Source organism: Heloderma suspectum, chromosome 3 (genome assembly GCF_057233095.1).
Source record: "Heloderma suspectum isolate Gila_16-S chromosome 3, 16-S_ref, whole genome shotgun sequence".
Classification (NCBI taxonomy): Eukaryota; Metazoa; Chordata; class Lepidosauria; order Squamata; family Helodermatidae; genus Heloderma; species Heloderma suspectum.
This window is the reverse complement of record NC_139460.1, coordinates 323,254,115-323,281,288: the sequence shown is the minus strand read 5'-3', so window position 1 is coordinate 323,281,288 and position 27,174 is coordinate 323,254,115. Positions and strand designations below refer to the sequence as shown.

Below are 27,174 nucleotides of genomic sequence, written 5' to 3'. Positions count from 1 at the left end.
ATAAATCACGGAGCTCTGTCATTCCATCCCTCTCGTCCCGAAACAGCTCGGTCTTATTTGCAGTGATGTGGCTTCCTGGGCTTGGTCTCTTGCTGGGTCTGGCATTCACCGGCGCCATCATCCCAGGTAATGTTGGGAAGGGGTGGCAGGACTGTGGGAGTTGTGTCTGCCCAGGTTTCTGCCATCCATCGCACTGGTAGGCTGACACAAGCAGTCAGGCTTGGGGGAGGGGGTGCACAAGAACAGTGCCCAGAAATGCTGGAGACCCTCGGTGTGGGCAGGTGGGATGTATGGAGGGGTGTTATTATCCCTGGGATTCATAGGGGCCGGTGATTCAGTTGAATTATTACCTGTTGTGTGCTATGCAATTTGTGGTGGGGGAAGGAGCAGCTGCCCCTTAAATTCTGCCTTGCAGCGGGGAGGAAGGTGCGCTGTTATAGGATGCACAAAGTTCACTGTTTCTGCTTCACCTTCTTGGAATGGAGATCATTAGATATTGGGTGGGTGGGCTGTTTCCTTTCCTTCTGCTTTCTGACCAGATTTCTAATTATCAGGTTGCTGGTCAGATCTTCGGGTAGGTTCTGTTCTCTCTGAAGTTCTATCAATAAGAACACTGGTTTAGTTTTCTGTGAGGCGATCTTCCTCAGTCACAACCAAGCACTTTGCAACATAATTGAGCTCCTCTGCAAGCTAAAGAAAACATCCTAAATCTAAGCGGCTACCTCTAAGCAGCGTTCTTTCAAAGATCTTCGTACTATCAGGGCTAATGAAAGAAAATAAAGAACACTTTTCAAGAAGCATTGATTGTATTTATTGATTCTGCTGGAAACTACTCTTGCTGCAACGAATTAAAATTATAACTGTTTTTCTTTGTTATTACAACAACATTATTTTTAAAGGTTTTCAAGCCAGGCTCACCTAAAGTGGGAAAAATGAGATGATTCCTGGTTTTGTGATGTGTTTATACATATTTTATATGAGGGGCTCTTCCAGACGGAGGGCTCCTAGCACAAGTAAAAGGCATTGTGCTGCTATTCTGTCTTCTCCTCTTCAATTGATTTTCTGTGGAAAGGACAAAGATGAAAGAAAAATGGTGTGTGTGGTGGTGGGGGAGGGGGGATGGGAAGGTTAAAATCCTGTGAATGCGGGAAGGTGATTGCACGATAAAAGCCTCATCTGGAAGCACCCAAAATGAGAACCCAGTGGTTGGGGTATTGGTATAGTTCAGTGACCGTGGAAGCCAAATGTAGGTTATTGGTAGAAAATTTACTATTCCAAGGGGTCCTGAAAATGCTGCTATCTCCCATGCAGGGTTAATGCTACAGGGTCTCATTTCTGGGTGTGATGGTGGTGTTTGTCAGCAGAAAAGTCTTAAGGCTTGTTAGGTTCTGGGGACCAAGAAGAGTTCCTTTTTATAAAGGAGTATTCACCAGGCTGCTGAAGACTGAAATCAAAAAGCCTGTAGAGCAACTTTTGAGACCAGTTATGGAGAAAGCAGACAGGTGCCAAGAACCATCTTGGTTGAATAACTCTTTGCTAAGAGATGTTGATCAGTTCTAAACAACGTTCTGTGCCCGCAAAGTAGGGCTAGAAGCGGAAAACAAACTCACAGAATAACTGAGTGCTGCTCATAAGAAATGACGTGTAACCAAAAATGATGTGCATGTAAAACACACACAGGCAGACAAAATATCGCTGGATCTTCTGGTTGACCTTTGGTTCAGCACGTTGCTGTGCCTTTGATGTTTCTCAGTGCGATCAAAGCTGGCACACATTTCAGCCTAGATAAGGGGAGGGGGCAGATGTAAAGGGGGAGTGGGTGTGAAAAATAGCTGTTTGCAATTTGGACAAAGGCTCAGAGGGAAGGAAACAGAGCAAGAGAGTGTGTGTAGGGAGCTTCTCTCTGGAGACTGGAATTGTGGTAGTGGCCCTTTTGCTGTGTATTTTATTTATTTATATGCTTATATGGTGCCAGCAGGGTGCTTCAGACTCCAAGAGGACAGTTCCCCCAAGGGGCTTAGATAGGAACACTTCAGCTCGACACCTTCTGCGTGAATACTTGCTAATTAATTAATATTTTAAAGACTCCCAAATTCTCCAGTATGCTTGGTATCATAAAAAATATGTTTAGCTGTACAGTCACTGTTGGTTGAAATAGCAGGCTCAAGAGGAGTTATGTTCTCTGGGCAACTCCTGCTTGGGTCATTTACCTGGATTAAGAAGCCATCATTGAACAATTAGCTCCTATGAAGAGGGATCACCTGCAAACTCCCTAATAAAAGACAACATTGCTAGGACTGTTAAGGGAATCTCCAGCAGTACCTCTGGCTCCATTAACCCTCTCCTGTCCAAGCTCCCAGTATCACCACAACAATACATTCAGGTCAGGAGAAAGAGACAAAATTGCAAGATGGTTTACTTAGTAGTAGTAGTAGTATTAAAGCCACTCCTGCTCATAGACAACTCAAAACAGCTTACAACATAAAAGAAATCTACCCCCCCAAAACTAACTAAAAGCAATGTCAATGCAAAATGCACATTAAGTGATATAATCTAAAAATAGCGTAATCTAAAAATAGCAATCACGATATAAATCACTTGGCTGCGGCAGCAGGACATTAACACATGAAAAGTCTCTTGTAATCAAGTACATTTTCAGCTTCTGCCTAAAAGGGACAGCAAGGAAGGAACCTGGCCCATCCATCCCCTCCTGGAGTGTCTTCCAAAACAATCATGATAAATGATTGTGCTATACAAGAGTTTGGGCACTTCCAAGGTGGGAGATGGAGTGGTTGGCCACACTGAAAAGAGGACGTGGAACTCGGCAGGCCTTTGGTCTGATCCAAAGGAGCAGCAACGGTGGCCTTTAAGCTTCCAGTCTCATTTTAAAATGTGCCGCCAGTTTGCTATCCACTGTTCAGTGGACTTCTGTGTCTTCTCTCTCTAGGATTTCTTTGTGTTATCCATACCCTGCCTCTCCTAACTAAAGAATAGATTGTTTCATTTATTTCAATCACACATTCCTTTCTTGTTTATCTCACTCCTGGCCTCCCCTGCCCCCCTGTTGTCCCTTCTTGGGGAGAATTGTAAGTTGCAGGCTCATTGGGGCAGAGACCTCTCCTAAGCTTCTCATGTGTAAAAGCACCACACATGCTGATGCTGTACTATAAATCACAGGTACAGAACCGCAGGCCCAGGGGCCAAACCTAGTTTTCCCAGATGGCCATGCTTTCCCCCCTGACTTTTGTGTAGTCCTCCCTCTTCTATGGAAGCAGTCCTATGGTCCCTGGAGAGTGTCCCAGGGAGCATGAGTTTGTTCAAAGTCCCCCTTCCAAGGCCGCAGACACTCCTATGACCTCGGGAGGAGGACTCTGAGTGCTGACCCCCCTCCCTATCCCCTCCCAGCGGTTGCAGAAAGAACTGCGCTGGCTGCTTGCTGAGGATGCAGATGCGGCCTTGGAGGGAGGGGAAAGGGGCCATTCCAGTGGGCAGGAACAGGAGGGGAAAGGAGAGGCCAGGATCTGAGAAATCCCATGGCTGCTCCAGCTGTGGCCCATCCTCCACCAGTGCATCCCCTCTACATGGGCGCAAAGACCCGGCTAGAGGAAAAACACTTAAAAGGAGGATGGAGAGGTGAAAATCTCTCCAATTATTCCTCTGCTGGCTGCAGCCCGGCAGGGCCCTGAACATGCAGAAGCCTCTGAGATCAGAGGCTTTCCTCTAAAAAGTCGAAATGCCTTTCTCAAGGCGTCCCTTACTAGCAGTAAGAGCATTAAGCGAAAATAGGCTGGCATTTTTGGCCCCATCCCTTTTTGCTTCGGCCCCACCCACCGCTGGAATGCGGCCCCCAAGAGCGTCTCCAAAATAGGACTTGGCCCTTGAGTTGAAAGTGGCTTAACACCACTGTACTACATCATGCAATAAATATTGAACTTCATAAAAATCACCCTGATCTAGACATCTGCTGAGTTTGCCAGCAAGGACTGTTCGCGTGCCGACGGGGGTTATCAAAGGTCATTATTCTTCCTCATTATCCTGATTAAGAACATAGAGATTGCTTTGATGGGTCAAAGGTCTCGGGCTCTGTCTCCCGCAACGTTCAAAGTACACACCAGCCCAGGCGTCCCAACCTGGGGTCCGCCACTGGCCACAATGGGTGGGAATTATTTGAGTTCAGTCCAGCACTTCTGGAGGGCACCAGGTTGGGAAAGCCTGGCCAAACAGAAGAGGGATCTGCCTAGCGAAACCCGTTCAGCCGCTTTTGCCTCCCACTGATCCTGAATCTTTTGCAATCACAGTCAATAGAGCAAGGAATCCCTGAAAGGTCATTTAGGTCAGGGGTGAGTGGACCGAGGGGTTGAAGGATTTACTTTGTGTTTTTACCAGAAGTCCACTAATCAAAGCCAGGCTTTGAAACAGCGGGGAAGGCAACAGAGTCCTTGCTGCAGCCCATGAGCCATGCGCTGTGCACACAAATGCAAACCCACCTCTGAATTACTATAGATCAGGGCTTCTAATACAAAACATTCCAAGTGGCCAGTAGAGCTACACAAAGACCTGGTCAAAGGCAACCAAATAATACACCCATTTTACAGGTGAGGAACGCTGAGGAAAAGAGATAATCAGCACAAGGTTGATGTCTGCCATGGCAGAGATTTTTTTTTTAACCCTTTGGTTTTACTTGCTCTTGTCAAACTACTGGGAGTCAGAACCCCTCACAGTTCTACTTGCAAATCACCCAGAGATCTCCCAGAAGATCCTGACCCACCTTCGGCCTGGTCCCGATTTAGAAAGACTCCAAATCTAAGGAGATAATGTAATGCCGCCGTAGCCAGCCACTTGCAGGGTGATGTGCCTGCCACGGAGTGCTGACGCTACGGCCCTGCCAGCCTTAATCTCTCTGTGTCTCTGTTCTTCAAGTGGAAGAGGAGAATCCGGCATTCTGGAACCAGCAGGCCTCTAAAGCCATCCAAGAAACCCTGAGACTCTCTCGCATGCACCACCAAGCCAAGAACCTCATCCTCTTTCTGGGAGATGGTGAGTCGCGGGGCAGGCACGGAGCGTCCTTTTCTGCAGAACATCTTGAGCGGGACGTCTGGTGTGTGCGCGTGCGTGCGGTGCCGGTTCCAGGCTTTTGAGGAGGGCAGCCTCCGCGCCCCCCTGCCTCCGTGAGCCCCCCTTCCCACCGCCATGGTCACCAGCTGCGCTTGCCCCTCCTCCTCTTTCTCAGCATGGCTCCCACTCGCTTGCTCGACAGGCAGAGAGCAAATGGACAGTGGCACCTCCTCCCCCTCCTGCTCCTCACCACCGCCGTTGTCGGAGCCAGAGTGAGAGGCAGGCGAATAACCAGGTTGCCGTGGTGAAGAGGAGGAGCAGCTCCAGGGACCTCTTGCCACTGGGCCCTTGCTGGGGTGTGGCCCTCGGCAGATGCCCGACCAGGCCAACCCTTGCTGCTGGCCCTGTGTGTGTGTGTGTGTGTGTGTGTGTGTGTAGAACTAAGCACACAGGTGTTGCTAGTACCTATGAAGCATCAATTCAGCCTCCCCAAATCTAACATGCCCAGAGCACAGGAGCTGCTTCTCCCAAGCCTTCTCTTCTCAGCAGCCAACTCAGGCAAACCCCTCCCCTCCATCATTTTTCCCTAGCCCCTGCCTGGGCTTGATACTATCACAGGCAGACAAGTTGATTTGCCTAGGATTCCTGTGTCCGGAAAGTGTTATCTTAATCAGCTTTAAATGGCTTGTGTTAACTGGCGGGTCTGGCCCTGGGAGCTGTGTCCCGAAAGCAGGATCACCTGTTTGTTTTGGACTGTGGTTATATAAAGGGTCCTCTATGAAAGCTGGACCCCCTGCAGGTTTGGTGGGAGGAAGAGTTCTGTGAAGAACCTAGAGGGAGGGGGGTTGATCTGGTTGGGCTGTGACCCCCTACATGCCAGTGATGTAGGACAATAATCAGTAGAGAGATTTGAGAGAGAGAGAGAGAGAGAGAGAGAGAGATGGCACTGCTTCCGTCGGTGTACATGTTTATTTCACCCCCACAATTGTCTCTGGTCAAATAGGTTTTGTAGGCTATTAAAAAAAGTAGAAAAATGCCTGTAGCACCTATTTGTCCAGAGGCAAAAGTGGGAGGTGAGCATGCATTAGGAGGTTGTGGTGGAGAGCTCAATGAAAATGTCGAACCAGTGTGCAGCTGCTATTAAAAAAAAAAAAGGCAAACTCCATGTTAGGTATAATTAGGAAAGGAATTGAAAATAAAATTGTCAATATCATACTTTGTTGTTGTTCAGTCGTCAAGTCGTGTCCGACTCTTCGTGACCCCACAATATCATACTACCTGTCAAGGGCTCCTTGGAGGCCTCTCTCAGTCTAATCCAGTAACCAAGTCCAGACACAGACAAAGGGATTCCTTTCAAAGCTTTATTCTTCTTTTACAACTTAACAACTCTACAGGTAGCAACTAGATCTGAGCAGCAGAGTACCTATGCCCTAAGTTGGAACAGTTGGTCCCCGTTTGAAAGGGAATTACTGGCAGACCCCTGAACTTAAGGACTAGGGAGAGTCCCTCCCCTTTTCCCTTGGGTCCTCGGGGCGCAGCCGTTGTTTGCGCGCCAACCAGGCACTGCGCCTCCTTTCCGCGCCCTCCATCTGGCGCCGCTCTCTGCGTCTGCGTCGCGCATCCACCAAGTCTGCTATCTCTGCTCGGTCACTCCCTGGACTGCTTTCTAATCTAGGAATGCTGGTGGGAGGAATCTCGTCAGCTGTGGGCCCTGGGAAAGAGGAGCGCGCTGCTCTCCCAGGAGCGACTGCTCTTCCTCAGAATCAGAACTACTCTGGGATTCTATGGGCTCAGTGTCCACCCTGACATCACCCTTGTACAAATCTATTGGGCGACCACACTTGGAATACTGTGTGCAATTCTGGTCACCACACCTAAAAAAGGAGATTGTAGAGCTGGAAAAAGGGCAGGAAAGGGCAACCAAAGTGATCGAGGGGACTGGATCAGCTCCCGTAAGGGGAAAGGTTACAGCAGCTGGGATTGTTTAGCTTAGAGAAAGGGTAAGGGGGAACGTGATAGAGGTGTACAAAATTATGCCTGGTGTGGAGAAATGGGATAAGGAGACATTTTTCTCCCTCTCTCATAATACTGGAACTCAACGGGGTCATCCCATGAAGCTTATTGATGGGAGATTCAGGACTGATAAAGGGAAGTCCTCCTTCACACAGCACGTGGTTAACCTATGGAATTCACTTCTGCAAGAGGTTGTGATGCCCACCAATTTGGATGGTTTTTAAAGGAAACTGGACAAATTCCTGGAGAAGGCTTTCAGTGCCTACTAGTCCTGATGGCTATATGCTCTCTCCATTGTCAGAGTTAGCATGCCTATATACACTAGTTGCTGGGGAACATGGGTGGGAGGGTGCTGGTGCACTCATGTCCTACTTGTGGGTTTCCCATAGGCAGTTGCTTGGCCACTGTGGAGCAGAATGCTAGACTAGAGCCCTTTGGTCCAATCCTGCATGGCTCTTCTTAGATGCTTTACCTGCTTTACCTGCTCTACCTACAAAAAACAGCCTTTTTTGTTCCTGTGGCCAGAGAGTCCCCCTTCCTCCGACAAGCCCTCTGAGCCAGCGGTTGACTGCTGTGGGAACAGATTGCTGGACCTTTCACGCTCTGAAAAAACAGGAGGACCTGCCTGGCCTTGAGCTGGCGTGTTGGTGCTCTGTGTGTGTGTGTGTGTGAGAGAGAGAGGGAGACAGACAGAGAGAGAGAGAGAGAGAGAGAGAGAGAGAGGAAGAGAAACACACACACAGAGACATGGGAGACAGGCAGAAGAGAAAGGCCTTCTCTGCAAGGCAGCTGCTCTGGGGGCAGATGCATGGGGGCTGGGGGTGGGGGCCGGGAGAGTCAAAGTCCAGATCCTGTGGGCTGAGCAACGCAACCTTTTCCTCACACTGCGTCTGTCTCCTCGGCAGGCATGGGCATTCCCACCATCACTGCTACACGCATTCTGAAGGGACAGATGCAGAAACATCTCGGCCCCGAAACACCGCTGGTTATGGACACTTTTCCCTACGTGGCTCTTTCCAAGGTGCTGAGTCTGACCTGCCTTCTATATTGGACCCTGGAGTTCTGGATGTTTACTTGCCAGGAATTCCACCTGCAGCTCCCCCCCCCCCCGAAAGCTCTGTCCCTCCAGCAAAGGCAAGCAGCCTTGCGAAGCCTGCCCCACCCACCCTTGCCCCGTTCGGTGGAAGCGAGTTACACTGTGCAGACATAAAACTCTCAGGCCCAGTCCTCAGGATCTCGAGTTAAAGGGCTCTCGGAGCAGAACTGGGAGAGGCCCAGCTCCCTGAGATGCTGAAGCAGTGCAGCCAGTCAGAGGGGAGGGTCCGGGGTACTGGGATCAGTAGCAGCTTTGTTCACCCTCCCTGTCCTTCTGCATGGAAAAATGTCACATGTTTGAATCCCTGCCTGTTGTCACAGTGAAGCAGAAAGCCTCAGTCAAGGGGTGGAAGGGGCCAGATGGGAACCTTCACAGGCTGGATTAGACCCACGGGCCAGAAGTTCCCCATCCCTGCTTTAAAGCCTGTCTTTATAGTACTATGAGGTCTAGAAACTTACTGCATTGAAAAAGGAAAAGCTGATAGTTGCAGGGTCCTCAACCCTGCACTCCCTATTAATATCCAAACTGTTTGCATAGTGTGATTGTAGAATGACAGAGAACACCTAGCCAATGATGGTGTCCGCCATTCCTCTTGCATTCCCCAGCCTGTTATGGGCTACTGGAAATGGCTGCCTGCCCTTCTCTTACCCCATAGATCAGGGGTGAGGAACCTCTTTCAGCCTAAGGGCTGAATTCAATTTTGAAGATGCTCTCTGGGCCGCGTTCCAAGAACCAAGAAATCACAGTCAGGGGAAAGGGCACCACCATCTGGGAAACCCAGGAGGGCCAAATTTGGCTCATGGGTTTGAGGTTCCCCACCCCTGCAGTAACAGGACTGGCACGGGTCCTTTCTGCCTTCCCCACCAGCAGCCAACCTGAGAGTGTGGGCAGCCCGTCCTTTGGGCCTCCTCCCAGCCAAGTCCTCTTTTTATCTGGCAGACGTACAACGTGGACCGGCAAGTGCCAGACAGCGCCGGCACCGCCACGGCCTACCTCTGTGGGGTGAAGGGCAACTACCAAACCATCGGGCTCAGTGCGGCTGCCCGGTATGGCCAATGCAACACCACAGCGGCCAACGAAGTCACGTCTGTACTGCAGAGAGCCCAAGAGGCAGGTGAGTCTCAAGAGACGGGTGACCCTGGAGCGCTGGTCTCTCCTTTGGCCTTGCTCACATGCAGAGCATTTGTGGGTTGCTGGATCTTGAATTATTATTATTATTATTAACCACCCAGAGAGCTTCGGCTATGAGGCGGTATAGAAGTATAATGAATGAATGAAAGAATTATTATTATTATTATTATTATTATTATTATTATCTGCCCAGAGAGCTTCGGCTATGAGGCGGTATAGAAGTATAATGGATGAATGAAAAGGAATTATTATTATTATTATTATTAACCACCCAGAGAGCTTTGGCTATGAGGTGGTATATAAATATAATGAAAGAATTAAAAAGAATTATTATTATTATTATTATTATTATTATTATTAACCACCCAGAGAGCTTTGGCTATGAGGTGGTATATAAATATAATGAAAGAATTAAAAAGAATTATTATTATTATTATTATTATTATTATTATTATTATTACCTCCAGTGCCAGGACAGGACCCTTAAGGCAGAGGAGACCTCTGGCTCTAGGGCATAGAGCTCAGTAGCCCAGGGCAGGCCTACCACAGTTAAAAAGAACAGCATGGACACAGGGGCCCCGGGAGGAAATCCGTTTCCCCCGCCCAGTCAGTTGGCATTGGTAGCCGCATTTGTGGCCTTCTGGGTAGTTCAATCCATTCATGCAGTTCCCCTACGCTCACGCCACACCCTGGCCCGACTCTACCATTAGGCAGAGTGCGGTGGCTGCCTCAAGCAGCAGATTTTGGGTGTCCTGTAAGACTGGCTGGAGATGTTTTGCTGCTGGAGTCGAAGAACAAAATGGCGCCCCTCCTGCTGCATGGTTAAAAGCCGACTGGACTGGGAGATGAATCAGCCTTCGACGGTGATGAGGGGACAGCATCCCGCACTGCCCCTGCAGGCAGCAGGCTAGCTTAGGGGGTGCAGGGCAGGACGCCCAGCTCTCTCCCCCCACAACTTGCTGCCACCTCCCAGCAGCTGCCGCCTGAGGCGACTGCCTCACGTTGCCTAATGGCAGGGGTGGCCCTGGGAAAGGGTAACGAATGGTTAGTTATTTACTTTGTCATGTTTTTTTAACTGCCAGTGATGGAGGGAGGTGCTTGTGGGATTTTCTGCCTCACAGGCCGAAATAACTTGGCTGGCTCTGGGTACAAGTCACCTTGAACTGGGTGGGCGGCCGTGGGGCATTTGCACAGTGGCATTTCCTCAGGCAGCACAGTGTCCTGGGGGCAACATCCCAGCAGATAGCTTCAGAGGTGTTTGGATTGTGCTTAATTTTTTCCAGGGCTTAATTAAAAGGATTGTGGGACTCAGGTCTGCCCCCATAGTTGTAACTCCATAATCCCAGGCTTATGGAAAGGAGCTTGGGTCCTTAAACCAGCCTTTCCCAACCTGGCGCCCTCCAGATGTGTTGGACTAAAACTCCCATAATCCCCCAGCCAGCTGTGCTGGCTGGGGGATTATGGGAGTTTTGGTCCAACACATCTAGAGGGCGCCAGGCTGGGAAAGGCTGCCTTAACCGTGGAGGAAAAGCACTCTATATGTGCCCAAAGGTGCTGTCCTCTACCTGATTCCTTCCACCAAATATGAGATCAGAGAGGAAAACTGGCATTGGCTTAGCCCTTGTGAAGCCTCAGTTCCCATTAGGATCTTATTAGGATCATTAGGATCTTGCCAGCGCATCCTGTTCAGACTCTGCCTCTCCCTGAATGTCTCCCTCCATTCCAGGCAGGTCTGTGGGGATCGTGACCACCACACGAGTCCAGCATGCGTCACCAGCTGGGAATTACGCCCATGTGGTAAACCGGAACTGGTACTCAGATACCGATATGCCTGCGTCAGCGATTAAGAGAGGCTGCAAGGATATCTCTCAACAACTCCTTGAGAACGTCGACCTCACGGTAGTTTGCAGAGACAACCCCCACCCCCCCAGACTGCAATCCAGTCTCATGAGCCCTTCAAGATAGCCTGGGGGGCTGTATAGCTGCCCAGGGAATTTGACTGAAAAGAGGGTGTATAAATCCCAATGCTTGTTGGGGATGGTGGGAGTTGTAATCCAACACATCTGACAGGCACCACATGATTCATATCTCAAAACGCAGTAAAACACACAGGTGTAAAAATCCATGGATCAGCATAAAAACAGTATAAGTCAGTAATTCAAAAAGCCTTCCAGAAGAGAAAGAAACATTCAAAGCCTGTCTAAAGATCAAGATTTAGCAGGGATGAATTCCACAATTGCACTGAAAAGCCTCCCTGCCTGGTACCCACCAACAGAATCCTTGCTACAGACAGAAAGCAGAACCTTGGATGCTGATCACAAGTCTATGGGCGCAGGCCATCCCTCGGATAACTTGGTCCTAGGCTGCTTTGGGCACGGCTGGGCAGATTTCAGGCAGGAGTGTCAAATCTATGGTATTGTTTATTAGAACCCCAAGCTCCACCAATTAGAGCCAGGTGCAAAAGGCATACACTTAGAATTAAAGAACAGGGTGCCTCTGAGCATATTCTGAGCCCAGGAATTTGTTCCCCAGTACTGGAACAGAAATGAATTCACAGTCCTTTCACAACACGTCCACACCTGGTTACCCCAAACTTCCTCCATTTCAGCAGCCTAATTTAGGAGGAAGAAGTCGTTTTGTTGTTGCTGTTGCTGGGAGTCGGAAACTCTTATCAAGCTACAGCAAATCACTCCAAGACCTACCAGTAGATCCTGAAGTACCTTCTACCCACCCCTCCTTTAGGGCTTTAAAGGTCAACACCAGTGTTTTTAAATTGTGCACATCATGGCTTTGTTAAGGAGCAGGTCAGGGTTTTTTTCTGGCCAATTGGCAACCTGACTTCCTAGTCACCGAGGTCCCCTACAGTGGCCCTTCCTTTCCTTTTGTTCGCAACAGGTGTGAATCCCACGTTCATAATGGATTTATGCAGCCAAAGATCGCTTGTTTGTTGGTTGATGCGTACCTGCATTCCATCCTTATTGTGATGTAACGCTTCCCTGGCAGGTGATCCTGGGGGGTGGCAGGAAGTACATGACCCCAGCAGGGACTCTGGACCCCGAGTATCCCACCAACGCCCTCCAGAGAGGCATTCGCAAAGATAAACAGGACCTTATAGCCAAGTGGCTTAACTCCTCTTCGGTAAGCTTCTCGTGTGAATTGGCTTTCGTATTTTGAATTGTGGGCCTCTCACAATGATGGGTGTGTTGCATGATGTAGGGTGCAATGCATGTAGAATTGAAGCAGTCAGTGTGTGCTCTGTACCAGGGGTGTAGCGGTGAGTGCTGACGTGCAGACTCTCACCATGACAGCCGCCATAACCACGCCCCCAAGCAGAGTCCAAGAATTGCTGTGCGGATCCACATCAACAAACAGTGGGAGATATGGTAGCATTCTTCAAGTACTTGAAAGGTTAGACCCATGCTCTAGTAACCTTCAGGATAGCTTCCAAATCACGTGAAGTTCTAGTTCCCCTCTACTTGGCACTGGTGAGGCCTCATCTGGACTACTGTGTCCAGTTCTGGGTGCCACACTTTAAGAAGGATGCAGACAAACTGGAGAGGGTTCAGAGGAGGGCAACAAAGGTGATCAGGGGACTGGAAATAAAACCCTGTGAGGAGAGATTGAAAGAACTAGCCATGTTTAGCCTTGAGAAGAGAAGACTGAGGGGAGACAGGATAGCGCTCTTCAAGTACTTGAAAGGCTGTCCCAGAGAGGAAGGCCAGGATCTCTTCTCCATCATCCCAGAGTGCAGGACACGGAATACTGGGTTCAAGTCACAGGAAGCATCATGAAAAACTTCCTGATCGTTAGAGCAGTACAACAATGGAACCCATTACCTAAGGAGATAGTGGGCTCTCCCACACCGGAGGCATTCAAGATGAGGCTGGACAGCCACCAGTCAGGGATCATAGAATCATAGAATAGCAGGGTTGGAAGGGGCTTACAAGACCATCAAGTCCAACCCCCTGCTCAATGCAGGAATCCAAGTCAAAGCATCCCTGTCAGATGCTCTGGCAGGGGAGGCATTATAGCTCAGGGGCGCAGAGCACCTGTTTTGCATGCAGACGGTCCCATGTTCAATCCATAGCATCCCCTGTTAACAAGAACAGCTAGAAACAAAAGCGATAGGAAGGACCTGCGCTTAAGATGCTTCTTAATGCCGCTCCCAATCAGAGCAAACAAAACTGTGCTAAATGGACAAATCTGACTCAATATAAGGCAATTTCCTATGTTCAGCATGTCTTTCCACAGGAGTTACATCTCTGCTATGAATGTAGCGAGCTCTGTTTAGCCGGAGAGCTGTAGACACCCTGTTACCGTACCCGTCTTTGGGTTTCTTTTAGGGCACCAAGTATGTCTGGAACCGAACAGAGCTGTTGAAGGCTGCGGATGACCTGAACGTGACCCGACTCATGGGTAATGGGTTCAAATTTCTATCTACCTCCCAGCTGCTTCCAGGGATGTCTTACTCAACCATGTCTTGCAGCAATACGCAGACACTGGTTTTCTCGGAAAGCATTTAAGATCAGTTTATATGTGCAGGAGAATCAAGTGGTAAAGACTTCCTGGACTGTACCACTTTAGGCTGCAGGTTTTTATTTTCATAAGTGAATCTTTCCCTGCGGGGGGGGGGGCACCCCTCCCTGCACATAGAAAATGAACATATTGTGGAGAAAGGTTTTGTGGGGAAATCTTCAGACATGCAGCCCCCCTCCCCATTCCACCCATATCCTGAAATGGTACACTCCAAGAAAAGCTGTAACACTCGATAGTGCTGATTGTATAAACAGGCCCTCAGATGGTGCTATGAATGCAGTCTTCGTCCCAAGTAGTCCTCTCACCCTGATGTGCCTCTACCCAGTGTTTTCCCAGAAGGCACTTACAGCTGCTGTTCCCTCTCTCTTTCCGTGCCCCCCCCCCGGTATTCCTAGGTCTCTTTGAACCTGGCGACATGAAATATGAGCTGAATCGCAATAATCTGACTGACCCATCCCTGGCTGAGATGACGGAGGCAGCGATCAAAATCCTCAGCCGCAACCCCAAGGGCTTCTATCTCTTTGTGGAAGATAAGTTGGGTTGGGACTCTTGGACTCTTCTGGCCTATACCCTGGCTGGAAGGACTGCGTAGACCCCTCCCTCCTTCTCAGCTCATTTCCAGGTCCTCATGTGTGCAGGGGAATAAATTTATATGAAGGTAAAAGCAGGAGACTATACAGGGAAAGCTGAGCCAAACAAAGGGAGGTCAGCGGGTTAATTGTATGTCCTTGCCCTGGTCTTTGGGAGCCCTGAATGGTTTTCTTCATAGAATCATAGAATAGTAGGGTTGGAAGGGGCCTACAAGACCATCGAGTCCAACCCCCTGCTTCCACAATCAGTGGCAGAATCTGCTTGCCAAATACAATGTCTAAGTTGCCCTTTTCTCTGCACGAGGCAAGATCGACCATGGACACCATGACGGCGTTGCCAAACGGGCTCTAACTGAGGCTGTGGAGTTCGACAAGGCCATCCAACGGGCAGGGGAGCTGACCAAGGAAGACGATACGCTGAGCGTGGTGTCCGCTGACCATTCCCACGTCTTCAACTTTGGAGGCTACACGTTGAGGGGCACCTCCATCTTCGGTATGGGGCGGGAATTGATTCACATGGCGGGGGGCGGGGAGCTTGGTGGGCTTGGATGCTCGCTCCCGGAAGGGCCTTGAGAGTTAAATGGGATCCTGCACAGGGCTTCAGAACTGTGGTTCAAGTCACAACTGCAAACTGTGGTAGCGTCAGTGCCATTAGGACGTACCCTCATGCTGTGCTGGAGAGGCTCAGAGGGTAAAGTATGTTTTTTGCATGCAAAAGGTCCCAGGTTCAGTCCCTGCATCTCCGGTTGAAAAAGGATCTTGTGTAGCAGATCTGGGAAAGTTCTCTGCTGGAGATTCTGGACAGCCACTGCTATCGAGTGGAGACAATACTGGCCTCGAGGAACCTATGGTCTGACTCTACATAAGCCACCTTCACACGCACCTCTCGACCAGGGTGTTGAGCCTCTTTTAGCCCGAGGACCGAACTGAATTTCAGAGAAGCTCATGGGGGCCACATCCCAGTGGTGGGCGGGACCAAAGGCAAAAGGGGCAGGGCCAAGATGCCAAACATGCCAGCATCCTTTAGCTTAATGCTAAAGGACCAAAGGCAAAAGGGGCAGGGCCAAGATGCCAAACATGCCAGCATCCTTTAGCTTAATGCTAAAGGACCAAAGGCAAAAGGGGCAGGGCCGAGATGCCAAACATGCCAGCATCCTTTAGCTTAATGCTAAAGGACCAAAGGCAAAAGGGGCAGGCCAAGATGCCAGACATGCCAGCATCCTTTAGCTTAATGCCCTTGCTGCCAATAGCGAAGCCCTTAAGAGAGGCTTTCAGAACGGGTAAGAACTGCAGAACCAGGAAACCACCAAAGGAGTGGTGGTTGGGGGTGGGCAGGGGAAGGGCATGGCTTCCTGGGGAACCCCAAAGGCTGGATTTAGCCCCCAGGCCAGAGGTTGCACACCCCTGTGCTAGACCATCTGCCTCTTCCCTCCACAGGCTTGGCCCCCACAGTAGCAATGGACAACAAAACGTACACATCCATCGTGTACGGGAACGGACCGGGCTACAACATCACCAACCGGGGCCGCCCCGGTGTGGATGCAGAAGAGAGCGGTAAGAGGGCTGGCCTGGTCTGATGGGATGGCTAGAGAAAGCGGGGGCTTAACAGTCAACAGTGGTAATCTGCCACACAGGTAAGGGTCTCCTGTGGTATGGTTTCTAAAGTCAATAGGATGATCCATGGCGGTTGTTGAGGTTTTTTAAAACTTTAAGTCTGCCACAGAGACTCTGATGTTGACTGAAGCAGAGGTGCTGCAGATGGTGGTGTTATGGTGGTACTTCTGCCAGTGAAAACAATCCAAGCATAATGCAAAGGACCTGTATTTGTTCCGCCACAGAAATAATAGCAGGAGGGCAGGACTTAAATCCAGAAAACAGAACAGGGGAACGTGTCAAATGCCTCCTCCTAGTACCGTTCTGCTGATCAAAATTTAAAACTCCCCCACATCGCTGATTTAAAGTAAATATTTCCCCCCATCAGCATTACAGACCTCTCACATCATGTGTGCCTTGTCCCTAAATTTGTCATAGTGAATTTCACTGAGGATGGGTTTATATTATGGGCTCTGATAGAGAAATGTCACAGTGAAGTTAGAAGACACTGTGTCCTTCTTTGATGTCTTAGGGCGCAATCCTATGCATGTTTAGACAGAAATGTCCTACAACTCCTAGCATCCCCAAGCCAGCCAGGCTGGCTGGGGGATGCTGGGAGTTGTTGGACATTTCTGGGAGTTGTAGGACATTTGTCTAAACTTGCAAAGGACTGCACCCTCAGGGTGCACTCCTATGCATGTTTAGCCAGAAAACAGTCCTACAACTCCCAGCATTCCCCAATCAGTATGGCTGGCTGGGGAATGCTGCGAGTTGTAAGACTTTTTTTTCTGTCTAAACATGCATAGGATTGTGCCCTTAGTCTTCCAAAAATGATCACACATGGTGTCATACCCATCATCTGTTGACACAATCGGGGGCATGAGTGTGGCACTGGATGATTGGAAAGGGCTGGCAGGCATCTGCCTGTTGGCCCAGTCCAGAAAGGAAAGGAGAATTCCCCAAGCAAAATCAAGATGGGAGCCATGTGTGTCCCCTAGCCCCTGGTTCCTAGGAGAGCCCATTTTGATACTTTCTGAGAATTATGGCCTTAGGGTGCTTCCAGACAAGGCTTTTATTGTGCAACTGCCCTGCCTCATTCACAAAATTTTATGAAGGTCTGTTTCCAGAGGACAGCTGTGTTCATCTATTGCAGCCAGCAAAAACAACAACAGTCTTGTGGCACCTTAAGACTAACATATCTATTCCAGGATAAGCTTTTGTGGACTATAGCCCACTTCATCAGGTGCCTGGAGGGTTCCAGAGACTTTTCAGGTGTATACAGGGTACATGAGATGCTGCTGAGAATTGTAAATAATGAGGTCAGAAGGAAATTAAATGCATAAAATGATGATCACGTTATTAACCATGGTCATTCACAGTGCAGTTAGTGCTGATAACACAAACTAGGTAATTCTCTCCCCTCCCACCCCAGCACCCCACCATATACTGTATATAAAGTGGGAGATAGTTCACAGAATCTTATACCAGAAAAAATTTGTTAGCCTTTTCAGGTGCCACAAGACTCAACCAGGTGTCCAGATGACGTTGTCTTCCACTTGTAAGCCTCCCATCTTTTCCCACCACTTCTTCCATCTTTTTTTCTTTCCACTTAAAATCTGTGAAGAAGGAAATGATGGAAGAGCTCCCCTTTGAGTTTTGATGGGTAGCTGTCTGTCTAGGAGCACCCTTAATGTGCAATCCTATGCACGTTTAGGCAGAAAAGTAGGACTACAGCTCCCAGCATGGCTGCAGCATGCTGGGAGCTGTAGGCCTTTCTTCTGTCTAAACATGCATGGGATTGCACCCTTCAAGAGAGAAGCAGAATTGGGAAGGAGCAGGTGTAGCGATCAACTCAGGGGTGGGGTTAAAAGAGGCTCAGGTGTCAGCTGTGAGCCGGACAGCGCTGTATCAACTCCATCTGATACGGCGGCTGCGCCCCTTCCTTCCCGACCATCTGCTCCCATCGGTAGTACATGCCCTGGTCTCCTCTCGTTTAGACTACTGTAATGCGCTCTACGTGGGGTTACCCTTGAAGACGGTTCGGAAACTGCAGCTGGTACAGAACGCGGCGGCTCACCTGATTAAAGGCAGCTGCCGTCGAGATCACATCACTCCAGTGCTGAAGGAGTTGCACTGGTTACCAGTTGTTTTCCGGGCCAAATTCAAGGTGTTGGTTTTGACCTTTAAAACCCTATATGGTTCCGGCCCAGCCTATCTTAAGGAGCGCCTCCAGCAGCACCAGACAGGCCGCTTAACAAGATCAGCCTCGGATGGCCTTCTCTCTGTCCCATCAGCCAGGACAGCTAGGCTGGTGGGGATGAGGGAGAGGGCCTTTTCTGTGGTGGCCCCCACTCTGTGGAACTCCCTCCCTAGGGAACTCCGTCATGCCCCCTCTTCAATGAGCTTCCGTCGTGCATTAAAAACGTGGTTGTTCAGGCAGGCATTTGAGGTAGGTTAGGGTATTTTAGAAAATGTTTTTATGGTAGAATTTTATTGTTTTAAACTGTTTTATTGTATGTTGTACATCGCCCAGAGTGGCTGGGTGACCAGCCAGATGGGCGATTAATAAATTTAATAATAAATAATATAAGAGAGACGCACAGCCATGGGTCAATATCCAGGGAGGTGTACAGTCCTGTGACTAAGGTGGATGGAATGGTTAGCACCAGGGAGATGACTAGAAAAGAGGGTGAGAGAGGTAGGCCAAGGAGATGGAAGGTGCCCCTGCTGTGGTCAACTCATCTGTGATGGGGTTGGCGCAGTTGAAAGGGGCGGCCCCCACAGACCATGCTCAGTTCAGGCTGGGCGGCACACGCAGCGCACAGAGGTAACCTGGAACACGGCAGTGGAGGCTCGGGGCGCATGGCGGCAGTGACGACTCCGTGTTTCTCCCTTTCCTACCCTCTCCTCCCTCCAGAGGCCGACACCTACCACCAGCAAGCTGCTGTGCCCCTCCTCTCGGAAACCCATGGGGGCGAGGACGTGGCTATCATGGCCAAGGGCCCCATGGCTCACCTCTTCCATGGGGTGCAGGAGCAGACGTACATCGCGCACGTCATGGCGTACGCCGCCTGTTTGGCTCCGTACCAGGACTGCGGCCTCCCGTACAATTCTAACTCTGCCAGCTCTGCCCATCCCTCTTTTGCGGTCCTCCTCCTGGCCTCCATGCTCCTTTTGGGCTGTTAAGCCTCCCCAGGACAACTCAGGAAACATCCCCCCCGCTCCTCCTGGAATCCGGATGGCGCTTCCCCCTCCAGCACCACGTGGAACAACTCCTTCAAAATGTTAACTTCTGAGCCAAAACCAGCTGCCTCCCACCTTGTTGCAAGCCGTATCAGAGCATGCCTCCCAGCTTGTTCTGTCACCTGTCATCGGTCACCACCTAGGCACAGATCAGCACCGCGTGGCCACCCCTCTAACTTGAATGGCCACCCCTCTAACTTGGCTGGTCTCCACGGGAAGAGGATTCCAACACCAGAGCCCCAGCATCTTGGAAGCGACACAAGAGAGATTGTCATTCAAACTGTGTTTTGAGGGACAGGAGTGCTGTAGTGTAATTAGGGCAGGATGGTACGTGCCCCAAGCCCTTGGGAGGGGCTGGTTAATTAAGCCCAGTTAATGAATGACGCCCATTTGCCCATGCAGACAAAACAGCTCTGGCCTTTTTAATTCCATATAATCAGCAGCAGAAAAATACAGCGCAACATTTCTGTACAAAGGACCACAGAGCCCAACTGCCCGGGCAGAGCCACCTGCGAGCCAGCAGTGTGTGTGTGTGTGTGTGGGGGGGAGTTAGGAGGCAGGGGTGGGGTCAGGCACAATCTGATCAGGCCTTTGTCGTCTTCCAGAGCATCCCTGTGTCGCTGCCCGGTGCTGGTGGTGCTTCAGCTCAGGGGAAGACGGCCAGCTGGGCCATAGGCCCCCTGGGTGGGCAGTATGGGGCAAGAATCAAGCTCTCTACCTCCCCCCCCACACCGCAAGCCACAGCTGACCCCATGTCGGGGGCACTGTCTCTGCCCATTTCCGAGAAGGCCCAGATAAAACTTAATGGTGCCAGGCATTATTTGGAGATATGCTGGGAGAGAAAGGCAGGTCTGGAAACTGGGCATTTTGAATTTTGAGGGAGTTTTGCAGGCAATTCTCTCTGCCTTTGTCTGTGGCGCCATCTTTTAGGAATGCCTGAAGACACTGGCCTTAAATTGCCACCTCTGGCTTAGCGGTAACAGCTGGGCCTCGTTTGGGGGTGTGCTCCAGTGGTGGCACCTCTGTTTGACTGTCCTCCTGCAAATAAAGGCCCTGGTGTGTGCTGCGGTCTGTGCCAGGTTGGGCAGGGCAGGGCAGGGCGGGGCGGGGGACAACAAATCCTAGAGGAGCCAGTCCCCAAAACAGCTCTTGGGAGTCAGCGCTTTGCCTGCAGGCAGGGCCCAAGCACGAGCAGGAGGGAGATACACTTACTGTGGCCGGGATCCAGGGGTGGAACATTGCAACCGCATTACTGGGGGCGGGGGGGGGGGAGATAAGGCTAAATGGTAGACCTTGCTTGAGGATATTTATGGAAACTTATTTCCCTATGTTGACATACCTGTTGTTCAGATCTTGAGAGATTTGTGAAGGCCATTGGAAGCAGTGTTAGAGCAGAACAAGCCACGTTGCGAACAGGGAGTTGCTGGCCCTTCCCTAGGACAGAGTGAGCGTACTGCCTGTGCAGGTAAATGAGAGTTTGTCATTTGAGGGACAGAGAGATTTGTGCTTCCCTGTGTGACCTGCTCTGTCAAGGACTACCAGTCCCAGAGTCCCTTGGGCACAGGCCAGAGCGAGGGGCAGGTGCTAGGTGGGACAAACCACCATAAAAATTGGGGATATTGATCCCGGGGCCAGTGGGAGCCAATGCTGCTGATACGATTTACAGGCCCCAAACATATGTGAATAAATGTCTGGTTCACATATGCCCACCACCATATTGGCTATAAGGGAAGGTAATTCATGATTTTGAAATGAAAAAGGCCAGAAAAATAACGCTTTGAAGCAAATTGGTCTATTTATAAAATGTTTGCAGCTGCGTTGATGTGCCAGAATTATAAAAATCAAAATATCAACAGGCTAATATTAGGGCCAACCAAAAAGTTACAAAATACGTCAGCAAGCTTCGTCGGGCTTTCTTCAGGCCAGATGTAAGGATAAATAAAAATAGCAAAAAGGGTGTGCCGTTACAGAAATGTAGAAAATATAATTTCAGATTTAAAACAAACGTTTCTTTCATGACTCATGAGATTGTATATGAATGGGGAAGGGATCTTGGTTTTGTGTGTGGGAGGGAGCCCACGTTACAAGTTTGTACTGGGCCGCCCAAAGTGATGCTTGGGCCCTGTCTGCAGGTGTGTCAGTGTGTGTGTCCCTCCCTGAGAACAGGGCCAGAATAGGACCACCTTGGAAGGGCAGGGCTGGTTCCCCTCATCTCTCTCCTTTGGGCCAGTGGTGGAGTGGAGGGGTGGGGGAAGGGGCATTTCACCAGACAGAGCATTTGTGAGCTGGGTTCATGGGTGAGTTCTTAGGACAGTGGAAGACGCGGCCAAACTCCTCGAACTGAGAGACGCTGCCCAGGACCCTGCAAGACACAGAGAGAAAGAGAGGCATAGGAATACTATAATTGTAGTGAGGAAAGCCAGGCAGGGCTCCTTTTGTAAAACAAGAGAGTTCCTGGGTCTTCCCAGGCCTGCCTGTAAGAAGTGTCTTCGGCTTAGGAAGGACTGACTCCTGCTGTTGAGGCTGAGGGGCAAGAGAAGAAGGCACTTTGCATATACTCAAATTCACTCTTCCCTCGTTCCTCTCGTGTTCTGTGGCTGCACCCTGGCTGCGGAAATGGGTTTGATGGAATGGCCTCAGCAGTTCCTAGCAGCCTCCTGGATGTCGTATTTATAATTTGCTTAATCCATCTTTTATTCCCGACCTTTCAGACTGCTGGGATCTAGGAAGACCATTTCAGCCCATAAGTGCCTCCTTGCCCCCTTCAGCAACCTTCCCCTAGTCATGCTGGGAGTTGTAGTCCAACCTATCTGGAGGGGGCCATATTGAGAAAGGCTGTCTTGTTCCATGTTGCTGTACTTTCGAATAAAACTTTATTTTGGTTCAGTATAACTGGGGCTAAACATGCGCTGTGTGGTTAAGAGAATGCAGGATTAAGGTGAGCCGGTGAACTAAAGCAAAACACCCACAAGTCAATTAGATGATTTGGGGGCATTTCATCCCTAAGGAGGTGGCGTTATTTTTCTAATGCTCACGCACTCAGAGCAGTGTGGCCAAGGTCTCCCTGGGAGTAATGGCATGGGATGTCCCCCTTGGCATGGCTTCAGAGGAAAATCGGAGCCTTGCTGCTGCTGGATTGGAGACCACGAGGCCCACCTGAACTTGTGGTGCCAAAGAGAGATGTGACATGGGGCTCTCCTGGTTCTTATCCCGTGCAGCTCCCCTCCCCAGGGGTGGATGGGTTCTCCCAACAGTATGGCACTTCCTGCAGTGATGCTCCTTGTAAGAGCGGGTCCCTGTTGTTGAAGCCCAAAGCAGTCAAGCCCAGTTCCATCCCCTCCACCTGCACCTCCCCTCAGGTACCTGTAGTGTTCGGGGGCATGTTTGTCTGTCAGCACCTGCAGGTAGATGGACTGTGAGCGCCGCTTGATGCACCAGTTCTGCAGGGAGAAGGAGAAGAACCCCAGAAGTAGGTCAGGGTTTGTTGGATGGAGGGGTGTGGGTGGCCGGCTGGCCAGCCCACAGCTACACAAGGCTGGTTCCTTGAACCCGAGGCTGTCCAGTCCACGGCCCGTGGCTCAGCACACTGTGCCGTAGTGGCTCTCAAGGGCGGGGCAGCCCACCCCAACCCCTCCCCACAACCGCCCAAATACTCCCTTTTGTTTGCACAGCCTCGCAGTTATTGCAAGGATCTCTGAAGAAAGTTAGAAGGGCCGGACAGGGCGATCAATACATTTTTTTCTCAGTTCACTATTCCATGCATTTTTGCTTCATTACATTAAAATCATTTAATTCCTTAAAATCATGTTCATTTCTAATACACTCATCTTTGCTTCTTCTAAAAATTATTTTACTTTGCTGTTTTCTGCTGCCTGTGGCGGCAGCAGCAGCAGCAGCACTGAGTTTGGATGGTGGCCACTTTATTTCCCCAGAATGCCCCAACCGTGTTATTTTGGGGCATATAGGAAGGAAATGCTGGCCACCACTGTAGACAGCCATTTTTTGACGAGAAGCCACCATTTCACCCACCCACTGAAATGGCACAGAACAACGTTACATCTGGGACATTCTGGGAAAATAAAAGTTAAGTCCCTCCCACCACAAATGGGATAACAATACCCAGCCATTCCTCATGGCATTCGTTGCGTAATGGATGAAAGTTGAACCAAATGGGCATCTTTGCGTTGGGTTTGGATTCACTGTGAAACACACACACACCCACAGTGCCAGAAATTCATTGCTATATCTTAGCTTCCCACAACCGGGTGACCTCGAGGTGTGTTGGACTACAACTCCCATAACCCCCAACCAGAATGGCCAACAGGCATGGGTGTGGTGGCAGGGAATGATGGGGTTTGTAGTGCAACACATCTGGAGGGCGCCCGGTTGGGGAGAATTGCTGCATGCTCTGTGTCATGTTGTGAATGCTTTGGAGATGTCTCGGTCGTGAGAGACTGGAGAGCAGCCTTTTGCTCCAGCCTTTTGGATTCAAACCCCAGAGGGCCCCAACAAGAGGTTTCCCAAGCACAGTGGCATTACCTGGGCGAAAGCGATGAAGAACAGTTGCTCGTGGGTGTATTTGAGCCAGAGGAGCGGGTTTTCAGGGCCATGCTCCCTCACCCACTTCTGATAGGCCTGCAAGAGAGAGTCAGCTTCAGTGGCTGGTTCCCCAGTGCAGGCTGGTGGCTCTGAGGTCAGTGGTGTGGTAGATCCGCTCTGGGCTCCCATCAGAACCAGTCAGGACTCTAAAGGAGCTCTCCAAGGTGCTTCGCCCCACTGACCTCAGAGCCAACAGTCTCCACTGCCCCTCTCGCTCTCGTAACGCACGGACAGGCACCCCAGCGTCCGTGGGGCTCCTCCCACCTGGTTCTACCCTTCTCGCGTTATCCCTGCTGCACAGAAAGGTGTGGCTGCAGCCCCTACACCGGCCTTCCCCAACCTGGTGCCCTCCAGATAAGTTGAACTACAGCTCCCATCATTCCCAGCCAGGGCGGCTAGATTGGAGTTGTGGTCCAACACATCTGGAGGGCACCAGGTTGAGGAAAGGTCCCCTACACCACCAGGCAAATGCAAAAACCCAGTCTCGGGAGCAGGAGACTGTGGCCTGAGATGGAAGGGTCGTCCTTAGCGAGGCAGAAGCACGCTGCCCCAGGGTCCCTGGGTGCTGAGGCTTCTCTGTCAGCCTGGGGGCTGTGGGATGTGCTGCCCTCCAAAGGTACTTACATAGTAAGCCAGTTTAAGTCCCCCCATATCTGCAATGTTCTCCCCAAGTGTGTGCTTCCCATTCACCTGCAAGGAGGAGAGGAGAAAAAGTCAGGATGCAAGCTGACACCCCCACCACCACCATCCCGATCCCCATGACTTGGCCATGACCTTCTCATCCCGCTGCATCTCCCAAACTGGGCTCACCATCCCGGCACAGGAAGGGCTCCATCATGCTGGCCCCCGAGTGCAGCCTCCCCCCCTTTTGGTGTCCTCCAGATGTTTTGGTTGCCAACTCCCAGCATCCCTGATCATTGCCTCTGCTGTCTGGGGCACAGCTGGAGGACACCAAGTCCGGCAAGGCTGCCTTGGGCTGCTTTTCCCGCACAGTGGTCCTCTGCCAAAGGCCCCATCTGGTACCAGGACGCCGACCTTAGAATGCAGCAGTGCCGCTCAGACCTTTGCCTCCAAAAGGTGCAGAGTCCATCACGAACTTCCACGCAAAGGATTCGGAGCCATGCGAGAAGAACAAGATAAAGCGGAGGGTGGAGCAAAATGTGAAATGCTCGTCACACTGATGGGGGGGGGGGTGCTGCAAGGACTTCCAAAGGCCTCTGTAGCCTGAGGTTCATTGCAGCCTCACCCCCAGCTGTGGGGTCCCTGCTGATCAGGGTGAGGGGTGGTGAACTTTGAACCCAGTGGAGGCTGGTGGCTGCAACGTCAGTGGGGCGGTGAATTCGCTCCGGGTTTCAGTTCGAACCAGACAGAACTCTAAAAGAGCTATTCAAGGTCCTTTGCACCTTGGAGAGCTCCGTTACAGTTCTGACTGGTTCTGACTGAAACCTGGAGCGGATTCACTGCCCCACTGACGTTGCAGCCACCAGCCTCCACTTCTTTGCCCTCGCTGGAAATCCGCCTCCCCTCTGGTGCTGAGAGTGGCAACCATTTTGGATGGCAACTAAACCTGTCCCCTGGTGACCCCAGTGTCCGGGCAAGGGGCAGGTTTTGCGCTGCTGTGTTCCCGACTGGGGCCATTGACTTCCTTCCATAGAACTCAAGGGGAGCTGTTGAGAATGAAAACCTCAACACAGCCCATGTCATCTCAGAGGAAATCTTGGAAACTGGCTGCTGTTATTAGTGTTACATTTGCAGCTTGCCTGTCCTCCAAGGAGCTCTACACTGACCCTTCCCACTTTATCCTCACAACAATCCTGCGAGGTAGGTTAGGCTGAGACCCAAGGTCACCCAGTGAATGCCAGCTCCAGCGACAATGAAGCTTGTACCCTTTTTGTGTGCAAGGGTCAAGCGCAGCCTTCCTCAGCCTGCCACCCCTTCAGGTTAAAACTCCCAAATGGAGAGCCAGTGTGGTAGAGTGGCTAGCGTGTTGGACTGGGAGCTGGGAGATCTGGTTTCTAGTCCCCACTCGGCCATGGAAGCTCACTGGGTGACCTTGGGTCAGTCACAGACTCTCGGCCCAACCTACCTCACAGGGTGGTTGTTGTGAGGATAAAGTGGAGAGGAGGAGGATAATGTAAGGCACCTTGGATTCCTTGCAAGAGGAAAAAAGGTGGAATTTAAATGCAATAAATAAATAAGTAAACAATAAATAGTCGTGCTGGCTGTGGCTGGTGGGAGTTGTAGTTCAACACATCTGGAAGGCACCAGGTAGGGACAGGCTGTTCTAGAGCCCGAACCCCAAAGGGCTCAAGGTATGCTGCGCCTGAGGAAACTGAGGCAGCATTTGATACACCAGTGATATGGAAGGTTAGTTCCAATAATTCACGTAAGATTGCCATTTCTTTTTGCTGGTGGAGCTCCAGTGTCTATTTTAAACAACAACAACAGTACTCTAATTAATTTTATACATTACTGTTCAACCATCGTTTATCACAATCAGTATAGCCTGTAAAGAAGTTGATAATGAAGCGAGACCATCTCTGTAATCACAAAGATACATAGTGCCAACATGTATTGCGTAAGAGAATACCAGGGGAAGGTCCAGTACTTATAGTGAAACGTATTCTATGAAGGCTCGCTCAGCATTTCAGGAAGACTTTGATCTGCTAGGTTGGCAACAAACCTATTCTCATGAGGCCACAGTTGACATTTCAGTAATCCAGAACTGAATAGCATGCCAGCGTCTAGGTTTCGACTTCCTGAGAAGTCCATCTTAACTGCTTGGAAATCCCAGGGTAACCATAACTGCAGTGCATATTATAGGTCCCAACATGCAGGAAACTCCCAACATGCAGGAAACCCCCCAAAGATGGGACACCTAAGAGGAAAACGTACATTTATTCCTCAAGGCCAAGTTGGAGTAGCTGAAAACCTCTTGCTCAAATGGTATCTTGGCAATATATGTGTTCATGAGGCCCTGGGGCCATAACAACTCCAAAGGGAAGTAGAATTAGCCGGTTTTCAGAGATTCCATTGCAATGGAGTCCATGAAGCACAAAATATTTTGTTGTCGTTGAATGAGTTAATTTGAAAATTTGAGAAAACTGAGTTAATGGTAATGGCTGTTTCCAGAAATGTAGGTAAAATCTGTGTTATGGAATTACTGATCCAAATGTCAAACCATCTAAGGCAGGTGTGATCAGACTTGAGACCTGCAGGAGTTACTTTGTTTGTTTTTATTAGAACACCAAGGTCGACCAACCACAGTCTGGCGCAAAGGGCACGCACTTAGAATTTAAGGATTTTAAACTCAGCGAT

General features: G+C 50.2%; 2 protein-coding genes across 2 annotated transcripts in view; one reads left to right on the top strand and one right to left on the bottom strand.

Annotated features, from left to right (window-relative positions):
* On the top strand, positions 1-21,279 carry LOC146351735 (intestinal-type alkaline phosphatase-like). The gene is made up of 11 exons (XM_084847707.1): positions 1-126; positions 4,921-5,037; positions 7,974-8,089; positions 9,104-9,278; positions 11,022-11,194; positions 12,299-12,433; positions 13,639-13,711; positions 14,227-14,361; positions 14,723-14,914; positions 15,859-15,975; positions 18,932-21,279. The coding sequence occupies exons 1-11, from the start codon at positions 66-68 to the stop codon at positions 19,198-19,200; spliced, it is 1,563 nt and encodes a 520-aa protein (XP_084703833.1). The 5' UTR covers positions 1-65; the 3' UTR covers positions 19,201-21,279.
* Positions 19,650-27,174, bottom strand: part of ECEL1 (endothelin converting enzyme like 1) — a 67,262-nt gene continuing 59,737 nt past the window's right edge. The window contains exons 15-18 of the mRNA XM_084847706.1: positions 24,481-24,546; positions 23,797-23,892; positions 22,621-22,697; positions 19,650-21,619 (exon numbers count right to left, since the gene is read on the bottom strand). Of these exons, the coding sequence (XP_084703832.1) occupies positions 21,520-21,619; positions 22,621-22,697; positions 23,797-23,892; positions 24,481-24,546 (339 nt within the window). The 3' untranslated portion in view covers positions 19,650-21,519. The remainder of the gene's footprint in view (positions 21,620-22,620; positions 22,698-23,796; positions 23,893-24,480; positions 24,547-27,174) is intronic.

Excerpts from the sequence above, each read along its gene's own strand:
- LOC146351735 (XM_084847707.1), top strand. The coding sequence starts at position 66 with ATGTGGCTTCCTGGGCTTGGTCTCTTGCTGGGTCTGGCATTCACCGGC. Across the intron at positions 9,279-11,021 it reads GCAGAGAGCCCAAGAGGCAG|GCAGGTCTGTGGGGATCGTG; the intron begins GTGAGTCTCAAG and ends CCTCCATTCCAG. Across the intron at positions 14,915-15,858 it reads GAGGGGCACCTCCATCTTCG|GCTTGGCCCCCACAGTAGCA; the intron begins GTATGGGGCGGG and ends TTCCCTCCACAG.